The sequence below is a fragment of the Tachysurus vachellii genome, chromosome 15 (genome assembly GCF_030014155.1).
Source record: "Tachysurus vachellii isolate PV-2020 chromosome 15, HZAU_Pvac_v1, whole genome shotgun sequence".
NCBI classification, from domain to species: Eukaryota; Metazoa; Chordata; class Actinopteri; order Siluriformes; family Bagridae; genus Tachysurus; species Tachysurus vachellii.
The window spans coordinates 11,937,710-11,952,480 of record NC_083474.1 but is presented as its reverse complement, the minus strand read 5'-3'; the positions used below and the strand labels follow the sequence as shown (position 1 = coordinate 11,952,480).

Here is a 14,771-nt window from a genome sequence, read left to right as displayed (position 1 = left end):
TTATACTGCCCATACGAATGTCTACATTTGTAGAGAAGCCTGTCAGAGGGAATGAACTCCACTGAGCGAGCTCTGGAAGAATGGGCTGACAAAAAGTATTCAGGCCTTCCACCCAATATAGTGAACTGTATTTAGACAAAGACTGACAATGTACAACACAGAAAAGATTTAAAGGTACAATAGGAGGCAACATCTCTGGATGTCCATGAACAGTTAAATACACCATTCAGATGAATTTGCTGGAATGGGAAACAATGCTAATTTGCGAAGAGTTTCTACCTCACTTAAATGTGTACGAATCAAATTGTAATCTATTTTCTACATTGTCATGTGTAAATATTTGTTATTCAACCCTGATCATTTATAAAACTGAAATTTTTCCATAGCCAACCTGTAAAAAAAAAACAAGATTTTATTCAGATTTTTATTCAGTATGAGTTGTACCATTTTCATGTAAATAGCAAAACAGGTGGTCCTAGTGGCTTCTCACTTCTCCTCTTTGAAACCTGATGGTCTTTTGCAGTGTGTGAGAGAGTAAAGAGGTGACTCAGTCACATATTAACTCCTACATGACCACAGTCCTGCTATATACACTGCTGCTCAGGGGAAGTGTTTTTTGTAGTGTGTGGTTGCTTTAGAAAAGCTGAATTAGCTTACATGGGTGAAATCTGGGTTATACTCATCACATCACATTCAGTGTTACTAGTTTTTCCATCCATCCGTCCATCCATCCATTCATCCATTTATTTTCTATCCCACTTATCCTACACAGGGTCACAAAGAACCTGGAGTTTATCCCAGGGGACTCAGGGCACAAAGCAGAAGACACACTGGATGGGCTGCCAACACATTGCAGACCACAGCCACACACATATTCACACACTACAGACAGTTTACAGATGCCAATCAGCTTTCAACACAGGCCTCTGGACTGGGGAAGGGAACTGGTGTACCCACATGGTAAACTTTATTATTTTCTACATTTTATTATTGAAATAAAAATTGTGGGAATACTTATTGTGAATAATAATTAAAATTGTGATTATTATTTTAATCTGTTGCATGCAGTGTTTATACAATAAACTTTGGCTGTTATGTTGCATGATGGATAAATAGATAAATGGACATAGATGAATAAATAGGTGTAAAGAAGAAATTAATTAGAATATAAATTAAACATGATGGGACACTGTTCACATACGTAGTAGCTCAAGGTGCTTTATAATCAAATAATACACATGTAATGATTAAAAAAAAAGTTTCATAGAAGGCACAGGATTAATATAGAATAAATACATTTAAAAAATAAAAATATAATGAAACCGTACATAGCAAAACAAAGGAAGTCATTGTAATTAAATAAACAGATGATAATAAGCTGCTGTTTATTTTGATAAAGCAATCCAAAAAATAACGTCCCCTTCCTCCAGAAATCATTGTTTATCTGTGTGCTCCAGATTAAATAAAGTAAATATGTGTGTGTATGTGTATGTGTATGTGTGTGTGTGTGTGTGTGTGTGTGTATGTGTGTGTGTATATGTATATGTATATGTGTGTGTGTGTGTGTGTATATGTGTGTGTATATGTGTGTGTATGTGTATATGTGTGTGTATGTGTGGACAATCCCAACAGCAGCGGCGCTTTTCTCAGGCGATGGTTTGGCCCGCAGGGTTACAGGAAGTTGGAGCAGCTGCCATGTTTAGCTGCTTTGTTGTAGATTTCTTGTAGGTTTCCTGCAGATTTTTAGCTAAGTGTTGCAATGGAGCCGAGCTGGAGCTCATTTTTATTTCAGGTAAGAGAAGCATTTTCAACAAATCCGAGCGTCTCGAAAACGCCTTCAGGCTCCAAGTCAGTTTATTCCGAAGATATTTTATGTCTAGAAAAACATCATTTTTATTTAGCTCAATCTATCCAAGCAAAAACAATGGTTGCTAGCTGGTATTGCTAGCGTGTCAGCTAGCTACATTAGCAAGCTAGCTAGTTTAGCTAACATGCTACATGAGCTCCAGACTTCCAGCTGTGGAGTGTGGGGGAGATTTTAGACACTTATGGTGATCCTTATGGCTTATCCTTCCTCATGTTGTGCTTGTTTTTTTTTTTTGCTATGGCTAGTTTACTGGAGCTATTGACTTTTTTTGCCCGTTAGCATGTCGGACACTTTTTAAAAATAAACGATGCCTTCATTGATTTTATAGCTACATGGTGTTTGTAGAACGCGGTCATAAACTGCCAATTTAAAATAAAATGAAGAAAAACCCCACAGGGAAGATTAAATCGGTTTTTTATGTCGGTTTGATGACCTTTTCGGTGCTTTAGGGTGAATATGTTGAAGCAAACAACTTTTCGTTAGCACGACGTAGCTTGTGTAACACGCTGCGTTGAGCGCGAGACACTGGAATAACCTCTGCAAACATACAGAGAGCCATAGAGTCTGTAGGTGTTTAACCCCAAATAAAACACTTTTACAGACCGCAAACGGGTCTGAGATTAAAGCTGGATGTTTTCTCTTAGCTTCTTCTCAAACTCTTACTTTGAAAAAAGCAGCATCAGCGGGCTGCAGTTGGAATCTCAGCTATGTTTAGTGTGTGTGTGTGTGTGTGTGTGTGCGTGCTGCCGCATTCTGCATGCGTTACACTACATATTTACATGCAACATACAGGAAAACACACTCTACCCACTTTACAGCCCACTAAAAATCTATGAATGAGTTCAAAGCTATGAATGAATATTCATGTTCATAAAATGTATTTTCTGCTTCAAAATTTGGACATGAGCCACACACTGCATCTCACACTACAATTTTACAACCCAGTGTGTTCCTGTAATAGACTGTGCCAAGTTAATTCATGCAAGAAACATACCCACGTCATTCCCTTTTACCTCCGAGATACCTGCTGCAGAACGGTTTAGATCGTATAGAAGTGGATCGTCGTTCCTTAATGTTTATCTTTTCATCTTTATATTAAGATGAATACTTCGTGGATAGGATATATTTTTGTCTTCCGGTTACTTTGACACATCACTTTACCCTGTTTTGCCAACGGGCAAAAGGAAAGAGAGAAAAGCTGCACTATGCTTAAGAAAGAAAGGCCAAGAGTGTTAATGAGATCTTGGAGTGTTTTCTTTACAACTCCAGTCAGTGAGCATGATAGGAAAGGAATAGCATAGACCTGTTCCTGAGGTTTTGAATGTATTTGGTAGCGTAAAAATGAGTGGAAAAAAATCTCAAATTTATATATCTCTGTATTTATGCAACATGCAAGACATCCGTTGAAAAACCTAGATAACTGTGTGAAATCCGTCACCCATGGCACTGTTTGATCACTGAAGAGTGAGATTAGAGGTAAAACTTAACTGACTTCCTGACGCTGTAAATCTTAGATTAACTTTTTTGCTTGTTCTAAGCGGTTAATATGAAAGATGTACACACTTAATTACTACCCACATTACAAAATGACAAAATCCTTTTAATGTTCATAAACATGTTGCTCAAGTTATAATAATGTGTTGTTGTAATAGAAAACTATTATAAAAGGGGAAAAAAAAGAATATCACTGAAGCGTCAGTGATATTTTCCCTCGGAGAAAAAAGCTGAAAGGAATTGTTCTACTTGATTCCCTCCTTGTGATTCAGCATCTAATGAGACAGCAGTGTAGCGCGTTACCCGGCATTGTTCGCAAGGCGTCTGAGGTTATTCATAAGCGTGGCATTGTCTAGCTCCCAACAGGCATCGCTTAATCCGTCTGTAGCAGACCAAAAAAAAAAAAAAAACAGTTTGAATTCAGTTCCTACAGTAATACAAATTCAGTCTCTGTTCTGTGTAACGGATGAATGTAAAGAAACCGGCAGGTGAATACGTATTAAGTAAAAAATCCACTAGCTAATAAAAATTTACTAGCTATTTAATGTGGGTCCCAGACAGAGTAGTGGCAAATTAGAACTTGATGTGGTTAGAAACTAACTGAAAGCTTAGCCAGGAACATTTGTTTCCTTGCTGCACTGTTCTGCATTATTATTGCTGCTAAAGGTCAGACTTCATAGTAGAATTGAGTTTGAATTTTGGAGCATAAAACACAGCCTTACACAGATCAATCTTTTTTTTTTTTTTGGAACAAATCTTTTTGAAAGTCAGCATCTTACTGCTATACTGTATATATTTCACTTTACACTAGACTTCTTTCTTCACATCTTAGATAATTATTAGTTTTGCCCTGTGGTCACACAAATGAATTCTGATGTTGATATGTGACACGTTCTTACTTTTTAATGTTTAAATAATCTATTACATGTGTACTAGGATCTATAGAAAGAAAAATCTCTCCATCATTAAATACTGTCTACAAAATCCTTAGTATCCATTGATTACTGTAGTTTAACCTGAAATTTATTGTCATATGATGTACACTAATACATGCTGCTAAATCTTTACTGTTTCTTATGGTCCAGGTTGCTCTTGAAGCTCTTGAATCTCCCTCTTACTATCTATGCGGGGAGTTGCAGAATGGACAAGCTGTAATGATATGAGTTGAATGAGTATAGCTGAATGAGTGTATTCTTTCGGTTCTGTGTCGAAGCTTGCTGAGCTCTCTGTAGTCTTTCTGTTCACTTCAGTCTGCAATTAAAGGTTGCTAAATTGCAATACATCATATTTTTGTATCTTTGGGACAACATGTGATCCTATTAAACATTAGATTTTACCTGGATTGCTTGTAGTACATAATGTTTTAAAGTGTTATTTTTTCTGTTAAACATTATTTGTCTAACAGGTTCACACACTCGCTGTCTACTATTTCTTCTTCTTCTTCAGACCTCTTTTTGAGATGTAGTGAACAGTTTTGTCCATTCTTCTATTTTGTGAGGTATAAGCTAATTTTTCTTGATATAGTCGTCATTTTTCATAGTGGGGTTTAGTGGCTGAGTCTTTAACACACAGACCTGGCAGTTTTGGTGTGTCTCACCGAGCCAGAACAGGTTGTGCCTCCAGTCACATGTGGAATGACTTTCATGATAGAGATCACTTTACATGTAAAAGATTTAGGTGTCATCATTGCGACATGCTGTGTCTCTTTATGCTGAGCTGCCAGAGACTCTATGGTGTCTGCATCAAACCTGTGAATGGCCTGCTGTGCTCACTGGTGATTTGAGGGGCATAACTGTTTGTTCTGGGTGATTTTAACATTTCACTAATTCCTCATTAGAAGGCTCAAAATGAAAAATTTTAGTTTGTCTATCTGTCTCTCTGCGGAGATGGGACCTCCACTTTTTATAGCTATGTGCATGTTAATCAAGTATTTTATGTTTATCCAGTTCGATTTGTTTTTCACTAAACTGGGTTTATATATTTTCAGAAAACATTTATTCATAAGCCTACATGGAAGCCAGATTATAAAAGAATAAATACAAAATAATTAAAGAGAGATAGATCTTGATCTTGACCGTCTGTTTACATATATATAATATCTACATCTGTCAAATTATCTCTCTTTCACATGCGCATATCCATGTTCTGAAACTTCCTGGGTCTCAGTCTTGGCTGCTTGTTTTTCCGTGTTACACAGATGCTCTTGAAATGAGTCATGTGCTATTTCAGATAAAGATTTACCACCGTCATTCTACTCTTGGCTTGTGTGCTACATTACTAGAACACTGTTTTATAGCAAACTACACTGCTACAAATTTAACTGGCCAGTTCAGAGCTCAGTGCAGCTTCCATGCACAGGAAGAGTCATTACAATAAGGATAATAGAGTTTAATTCTAAAAATGTATACAAGGAATTAAATTTTATAGAAATAATATGTGGTTAATGTTGTCAGAAGTTTCAGAAGTCTATATATTCAGAGTACTGCTTATGAGATTAACAGATGATAATTAATAGTTGTGAATGTGACTAGGAATAAAAATGTATTTGAATCTGTATGTTTAAGACTGAAACGCATGCTGGTTTTAAAATCGGTGTATAAAATATATTTTGTGAAGAGATTTTTATACATTTTTCTTTCCATGGAGCAGACAAATGACACCCTCCACCACCAGCACCAGGTTGGGCAGAACAGTCTCCTGCCTCTGCTCAATGCTGGAACAGAACCCCAAGACCAAAAGCCTGTGCTCCCCATCCCACTGGAGCAGAAGCCTCCAGTCAGTGCGGCCGAGCTCCTCAAGGACAACATGGCAGGTGGAACAGGTGGTGGAGGAGGGGGTGGGGGAGGTGGGGGAGGTCCTGTGGTGGTTAAGAAGGAACCCAAGTCAAAAACACCCTTCATCTGTGGTTACTGCAGCAAGTCCTTCAGAGACAGCTACCATCTACGGCGGCACGAGTCTTGCCACACGGGCATCAAGATGGTGTCCCGGCCAAAGAAGACACCAGCAGCACCCACCATGGTGCCCATGATCTCCACTGTGCCACAGCGGGATAGCAACGGCAACCCCACCTATGTCTCTGCTGCAGGTATCCTGACAACAGGAACCAATTCAGTGGCAGTGGGCACAATGGCCACTCTGTCGCAGCAGCAGCCCAGTGTACCCAAAAAGCCACCAAAACCAGTGAAGAAGAACCATGGCTGTGAGATGTGTGGTAAAGCCTTCCGGGACGTCTACCACCTGAATCGGCACAAGCTGTCACACTCAGACGAGAAGCCATTCGAGTGTCCCATCTGCCACCAGCGCTTTAAGAGGAAGGACCGCATGACCTATCATGTGCGCTCTCATGACGGTGGTGTGCACAAGCCCTACATCTGCTCCGTCTGTGGCAAAGGCTTCTCCAGGTGGGTCCTGAGATTTGGATTAGTCTTTTGTTTCCCAACAGGTCCTTGAACACACCACTTTTGAGCATTTCCAGCACTCAACACACCATGAAACAAGTATTCTCAGTTCTTGATGTTTGGAATATGTCAAGAGTTTCACTGCACTGTAACATATATGCCAAATAAGGATTTTTATTTAAAATAAAATCATATAGAAAGCAAAATAGAAAAAAAAAAACCCACTATGAGCATCATAGAAAAATGGCTATTGAGTGTAATCACACGTTTCTGTTTCTGCTCTGGCACCTGCTTGGCACACCATTTTCACAAGCTAATAATTTATATAAAGCATTTATGTAAATTTTTCATAGCATTTATTGATCTTGTCCAGGAACTATATATATCATTATTTTGCATGAGCTATATATATATTTAGAGAATAATGCTGGCATGTTTGCTGTGGCTTTGTTTCCCTTAAAGGTTTCTGGGAGTCATAATAGAATTGATTAGATTTATTTTTGGTGCCTTGTGAAAATGCCAACAATAATAATGCTTCTCTGTCATATTTGTTTTAGCAATAGTTGTTTTATATAGTGACTCTGCTGTATAGTAACCATAAAGCATTTTTCACTTTGAATTAGCCTTACAATATTACTTCTTTCATTTTGTGTTAATCCCTCAGAGTAGATGATTTAATAAACTTATTGTTCTTTTTATATTTTTCCATTCTATAGACCAGATCATCTCAGCTGTCATGTTAAACACGTCCACTCAACAGAGCGGCCTTTTAAATGCCAAGTAACGGTAAGAAGCCACTCCGTTTCTGTCGTGCTAAAACAGGCGCTGGCATTGGTTTTATTGGGTATGTTTGCAGGAAGCCTCAGTTCTCAGTGGGCTCTGGTTGTTTTAGTGGTAACAGCTGGTCAGAAACTCTAGTGGCATAGCTTAAATGATACTACAGTGTAACTGCTTAATCTGTAATATCATAAAGATAAACCACCTACAGAATGACCTAGTTAACTTTGGCTAAATAAATCTAATTTTAGGTTGAAGGGGACAGAGTTGGTCTGTAATTAAAGCACTGTGTGCTGCTGTGGACCACAGAATAAATGTGGGGGCTTTCCATCTCTTTGGTTAATGGGAATAGGGTAATCTGTTAATCTAGCTAAAATTAAAAAGTGAGAAAGTATGTAAGGGTAAGAGAATGTGTTCGATGTCTACAATGTTAGATCAAATACACATCAGTATTAGAAATTGCACATCAAGGATCATTGACTGACTTGTTTTAAAAATTCAGAGATGCCCACAATTGGCTACTATCACTGATTGACAGAGGATGCCATCAGTAAGGCCACCTCTCACACCCAAAGAGCATGCACACACACAAAAAATCTTTTTTTTGTTTTCCAGTTGCAAATATCATACAATTCTTTTTTAATTCACAAGGAAATAGTTTATGCAACAGATTAAAGTGTAGATGACACTGATCCTGTGTTTAAAATCTGTATAGAAAGATTCTGTAATAAGCTGTTAACATTTTGTCATTCCCGTTTGTTATAGAAGGACATTTTTTGATACTTGAAAATGTTTCTTTACATACCAAATTTAATAGAATTAGTATGAATAACTTTTGTGATGGAATTTCGTTTTTTTTTTCTTGTATATATAAATGTTTTGAAATTGTTACTGTTTGTACAATTTTTAAGTTGTACCTTTGAGTTTATATAAATAGAAAAAGCCATATTCTTTGTAAGACATAATGATGGCGATGTATTGAATGTTTGTGCCGTTTCACTATGGCAATTTTAGACGGCAATCTTGTGTGAAAAGAACATAAGATATTTTAGAGCTTAGTGGATTCTCATTGGCTGATGATATAGATATATAAACTAGAGTAGTTAATGTAAAAATACTTTGTAGTTATAATACCTTTGCAATGCTTGATACCTTAATATTTTACTTCAACTGATTGTTGTGGTAAATGTGACAAACATGCATTGAAATGGCAATAGCAACACAAAATAATCTAATAATATTTGCAGTACAAAACTTTTAAATGAGTGATATCAGTTTCATTTTTGAAGAAATCTTGGCATAATTTGTGATACTTGTTGCATTAAAATGTATATTTTTGAGTGACATTTTGATGCCATTCCTTGCCCAGGAAATTCACTCCAAAATGGTTTAATGGTTGAAGTAACCGTGCAGCATGCAGGGAAAAACTAATGATCTGATCTGTCTGTCAATCAATGTGTGCGTCAGGCCTGCACATCTGCTTTTGCCACCAAAGACCGTTTGCGTTCCCACATGATCCGGCACGAGGGTAAAGTCACCTGCAACATATGCGGAAAGATGCTGAGTGCTGCCTACATCACCAGCCACCTGAAGACACACAGCCAAGCCGGCTTCACCTCGCCCTGTAACAAAGGTACGCCAGCCCTCGCCCCTCACTCCTCCTCCACCTCCTCCTCTACTACTTCCTCCTGGCCTCCGCTCACCTCGACTGCACCAAACCAGGATGGCACACACTCAGGTGGGCATCTCCCTCTGCCATGGTGATGTCACTTCCTCAAGCCATCAAGCAAATCGCTTCTGCTGTCTGCTATAGGGATCTGCTTCTATTGCCCCAGCCTGTAGATTGCTAACTGTCGTGCCCATTCACTGCTAATAGTCACTTTCAAAGTTTTTTTTTTAACCATCTTTTTACATTTTATTGTTCAATAAATTGTTGATTTTAGTAGTTGTTTTTATATTTGATGTTTCAGCACTTTTTTAAAAATGATTTTAAACATACATTGTCCCTGACATTTGATTTTAATTTCACCTAAGGATTTTAATCCAAGAGTCAAGTTGTTGCAAGTCAAGTTCATGTTGCCACGAAAAATTTGTCCCAGATGACAAATCCCATAGAACCCATATTCTAACAAGTGTATAATTGATATTGACAGACTGGTTTGGTAAGTATTGTCAAATAAGTCATTGAGGAATATAATCATACCATCAGACTCTGATACTGTAGATATGCTTGTGTCTACCTGTCAGAGCTGCAAGCTAGTGTTTACAAACAGCAGTTAGCTAGTCATCTTGCAATTTGGTATGGTAGATGGTATATTTAATTTGTAATTCATTCATTCATATTCATGCAAAGATAAAAAAAAGAGTTCCCAGGCCAATTTAATGGGTATAATTTTTTTTTCAACCCATTAAACATGGTTATTCTAGATGCCCTGTATGACCAGAAGTTTGTGGACATCTGACCATTACATCCATAAGTGCATTTTAAACATCCTGTTCCAGATTTATCCCTCCCTGTGATGTTCTAGTAGCCTTCACTCTTCTGGGAAGGCTTTCAACTAGATATTGAAGTATGGCTTTGGGATTTTGCCCATTCAGCCATAAGAACATTAGTGAGACCAGGCTTTGATGTCAGGTGTGGAGGTCTGTGGCACAGTCAGCATTCTACTTCATCTCAAAGATGATGACCATGTCTTGGCAAACTATGTCTTCATAGATCTCAGTTTTTGCACAGGGGCATTGTCAATCTGGGATGGATTTGGGCTTCTTAATTCTTGTAAAGGGAAACTGCAGTGATATACAAAGGTACAGTTGTGGGCTTTTGAAGTTTTGGGGCCCACATGGGTGTGATGGCCAGGTGTCAACTCTTGGCCATAAAGTGTTGATTATTTTTAATCCTTTAGATCAGTGGTCCCCAACCTTTTTTTTTACCGGTCAATGTTTGATCATTTTAACGCGGCCCGCTGGGGGGTGGCGGCTATACAATTAAATTAAAATTGATAATTTTAATTTAATTGTATTTAAACATGCCTTTTTAACTCACTACAACGCTAAATCAGTGAGAACCCTGAGTTTGTTTCTTTGCAATGAGACGATTCCATCTGGGGTAATAGGAGACAATGACACCTGAAGTGTGTTGCTTATGTCCAGTTTATTCCATTGTTTTGTTTTGGTTGCTGTCACTGCAGAAAACCCCGCTTCACACAGATAGCATGTCGGAAATGGCAATAGGAATTTAAGTGCTGTGGTGGCAATCTCAGGGTATTCCGCCATGACTTTAATCCAGAACACCGGCAGAGTTTCTAACGACGTCTGTTTCGTACTCATTTTTGCTAATTTGTGCGTTAAATTTGAGCAAACACAATATACACGTACACCAAGCACAGTTAAACATGAGAAAGTACCAGTGAACAGCGAGAAGAGCGATACACACCTCTCCACCAAAGCTACAACGCCACTGCCGCTCAGCTCCAGACGTCACCTAAACCCGACCCGACATCACGATATTTTTGCGCATGCACGGTATTGGTGCGGCTTTAGGTGACGTCTCTCAGCTCCCGGTTAACCTCTCGTCCATGGAAAGTCGCACAAACATGAGAGAAATACACCACAGTAAATAAAATGGAAAAATGTAATGTTCCTTGGGCTGCCCGGTACCATTTGGTCTATGGACCGGTTGGGGACCACTGCTTTAGATGATGCATTCTTGTTTTTTCCCTTTATCTTCCAGACACTAACAACACATGCAACTCTGCCTCAGCTACACCAGTCACTGCCTCGGCTACTACTGCCAGCATGAACCGTGGAACTATCAGCAACCCTGTCACTATCTCCTCCAACACAGTGAATATCACAGCACCAGTGAGTCTCCAGCACCCAGTGACCATCACTGCTCCAGTCAACATTGCCTCGGTGAACATCCCTGCCACAGCAACCGGCATGAACATCGCCCACCCGGTGGCCATCAGCACCCCTATGTCCATGAACATCACCGGCCCCCTCAACATCGCCATGAGGCCCATGGAAAGCATGCAATTCCTCTCACAGGTTCTGCCTTCCTCGCCACCCTGGTAGAAAAGAACTAGCTCCTGATTACTCATCCAACCCAGTGTGTCTTATTTTAAATCCTCTTCTGGTCTTCCATTAGTAGCGTGCTGTGAAGAAAGGGCAAGCAAGGGTGTATGGTAGAAGTTCCAAGCTTAGTGTGGATAAACAGTAGCATCTAATGACAAAACAATAAAGATCTAGTTGGTTTTAGGTGGTGCTCTGTTTATCCTTATTTTTGGCTGTTGGCTAAGCAAAACCAGAAATGTATAGAGTTTAGTAAAATAGCTTAAGGACAAGGTGGGAAAAATAGTTGTATGTAATGGAGGCTGGCATGCTGTATTTTGGTGATTTCGCTTCGTTAGTGCCAGAAGATCTCAGCCAATATCCATCTGGAGAGGAGCAAAGTGCTTCATCAGAGTGTGCATGACAGTTTTTTGAACTGTGATGACTTTATTTTTTGTTATTTTTAGCTTGCTGATCAGTATTCTCTAGTTTATTGCATTTTGTTATGTACTACAAAAGGGACAGGAGCTTCCATTTGTGGGAGAGAATTATTTTTAATTCTATCTAAGTAAGAGGCTGTTCTGGATTTGCATTCATTGTAAGCCACTTAAAACTGTAGCTATTATTCTAGTTTTAAAATATTTTCTGGAGTTGATCATTCCTGGTAAAAGAAAGATTATGTACTATTGTTTTGAATAGCTGGGACATATTTCTGTTTATTGAGTGTTGGACATGAAATTTTACCCAAGTCTTGCACTGAAAACATATCTGATTGGTGATATTTGAATGGCAGTATTATGGGAAATGTTTTTAAATTCGTGGCATTAAGAGTCAGTGTAGATGTCCGCCGGACTGGTAGCCACATTCACAGAAAAGAGTTCACAAGATCTTTAAAGAGTGTTTTTGAACTCTTTATTCTTCTTCCTTTAAGATTGAGGGTTGTACTCGTATGGACCTCTTCTCAAGGTCTTTACTGAGGGAGTCCCACTAATTTGACATGTTGGTAAAATCATGCTTAACACTTTTCTTAATTTTTCACCTCTTTAATACACTAAACCAATTTATCCTTGTTGCTGTACCTGGGTGGAAGATGCATTTTGTTACATTTATTATATTTAGAAATTTTATTTTCTGTTTATTTTTCCCTTGATTACAGTTCAACCAAAACTTCCATCTGATGATCAGGTTTTGTTGGATGGTTTTTAATCAGTGACACTTTTCTGTGTCCCAAATGACTGTAGGTAGCTAGCAATGAACAAGAGCAAAGTGTTTCATCCGTTTTGGATGGCAAAAGCAATATTGAGGTTGCACTGCTAATCCATTCTGTTCGTTTCTGATCAACATGCCTTTACCTTCAATATCTATTAAGTTTCACACATTTCTGTATTGTTCCCCCTCCTGAGAATTTACTCAGTCAGGACGTGTAAGAAAATCAGCAGAATGTGCTCATGCCAGGCACTGTGTAGACAGCTGTGCTACTTTCTTTTTATTTGACCCAACATGACATGGGAAATGAATTCAGTAAGCAGCAATTGTTGTTAAATGTGATTCTTTGCTGATCAGGAATATAATGGATATTGGAGGAAAAACTGATCTGGACTGTGAGGTAAGCAAAGCCTAAAAGCAATTAATTGTTCACTTTTTCCCCTGAATTATTTTGCCCCCCTCCTTTTCAACTTGTAACTTTACGTGCATTGCATGAACCTTACAGCTAAATCCTAGGCACCTAAAGCAGTTTTCATCTTGTCTTGATGTCCTTCAGAGAATGTTGCCTTTTTTAACAGGAGTGTCATCTTTTCCCTAAACTTTGAGAACTGGAATTTGAAGAACGGAACTGATGTGACTGGTACAAAGCATTACAGAACTTTTGAAGTTTGTGATCTTGCTTGTGATAAATGGATGGCCCTCAAGTGGCATCACTTCTGTGCCTGGTCTGAAAATGCCACATAGGAACATGACTGTCCTGTTTACCAAATCTCTGTGAAGATTTTACATGCATTTTGCTTTGGAGATTATTACGTTATAAGGAATTATGACTTTGTCATTAGCTTTTGTTTCCGGGAAGTATTGTTTTTTTCTTATTTTTTGCCTTATGCACCAACAGTATCTTTTAAAGAAATGTTTGATTATTAGTGAGGGGTGGGAGATATTTTAAGTTTTACATTGGAAACTAAAACAGTAGTTCTGACATTTTGCAAATTTGCTTTGATGAATTGGCAGAACCGTGTGAATGCCAGTGAATGTATATCTTTGTACAAAACAGTTAGCTCAGAGGATGTTGTAGGTATAGTAGACAAGTGCAAGGAAAAAAATGAAATAACCTTTTTATAAAACCTTTTGTATTAGAACATTAACATTGATAATTTTGTATATATGAAGACTAGGAAATTTTTTGGTTAGCAGAAAAGTGAAGCATTCCTACATTTTTTTAAATGTATGTATGTCACAAACAGTTATTGTAAACAATGTTTTATGTGCCTTTTATTTGGATTGTCTAAATAAAAGAAAATTGAAAACATTAACTCCTTTTTGCTCCTTAATCTGATCAAAAATGCTTTCCTGGTCTTTCATGGAGTCTGACTTCATTGAGTGGGCTTGTTGCTAAATTCATACTGGCACCATTAGGCACGATTCCAATGATATTTTAGGGCAGTGCTTATGAAGGATCAGGGTTAGTGTTATTCTAATTAATCAAGCTAAATGGACATTAAGAAGCAGCCTGTCCCCAAATAATTATTCACAACTACAGGGGGTTTCAGCCAACCCTTCTATTTCTTATATATATATATATATATGAGCGAGTGAGTGTGAGCTTAACAAGGAACAACGAGTCTTGGAGAATATTCTTTAATGTGCAGCTGATGTATATAAAGATAATACAATAGTCTGTGTAATTAGTTATTGTGAAACAGACCGTATTGGTCAGGAATTCTTTCCCATGTAATGCATGTGACCATGAGAAGGATCATCACAGAACAGCATGATCTCATATCCTGCTCCATTTTCCAGCTCATTCCTTCAGGGATAAGATGTCAGACTATCAAAACACATAAACTAGAGGCAAGAAAAGAAGGCAGACCATTTTCTCCCTAAGCAGTAATCCTGCTCAATAATGTACTGCACAAATGTCCTCAGTGCTAGCATTAAATTGCTACTGCTGGAATACATTTATAAGGGCTATTACA

The 14,771-nt window shown here is 38.2% G+C and overlaps 1 protein-coding gene across 4 annotated transcripts; it reads left to right on the top strand.

The window, feature by feature from the left end:
- Nucleotides 1–1,628: 1,628 nt before the first annotated feature.
- Nucleotides 1,629–14,104, top strand: vezf1b (vascular endothelial zinc finger 1b). Of its 4 annotated transcripts, none has more exons than XR_009649613.1 (6): nucleotides 1,630–1,792; nucleotides 6,011–6,762; nucleotides 7,476–7,545; nucleotides 9,004–9,274; nucleotides 11,267–13,192; nucleotides 13,371–14,104. XR_009649613.1 is itself a non-coding variant. In XM_060888167.1 (5 exons), exons 1-5 carry the CDS (start codon nucleotides 1,760–1,762, stop codon nucleotides 11,608–11,610), a joined length of 1,365 nt encoding a protein of 454 aa, XP_060744150.1. In that variant the 5' UTR covers nucleotides 1,629–1,759; the 3' UTR covers nucleotides 11,611–14,104. The 4 variants fall into 4 exon arrangements, 2 of the variants coding, with proteins under 2 accessions (XP_060744150.1, XP_060744148.1); XR_009649612.1 differs by having other exon boundaries at nucleotides 13,349–14,104; XM_060888167.1 differs by having other exon boundaries at nucleotides 1,629–1,792; nucleotides 9,004–9,169; nucleotides 11,267–14,104.
- Nucleotides 14,105–14,771: the final 667 nt, after the last annotated feature.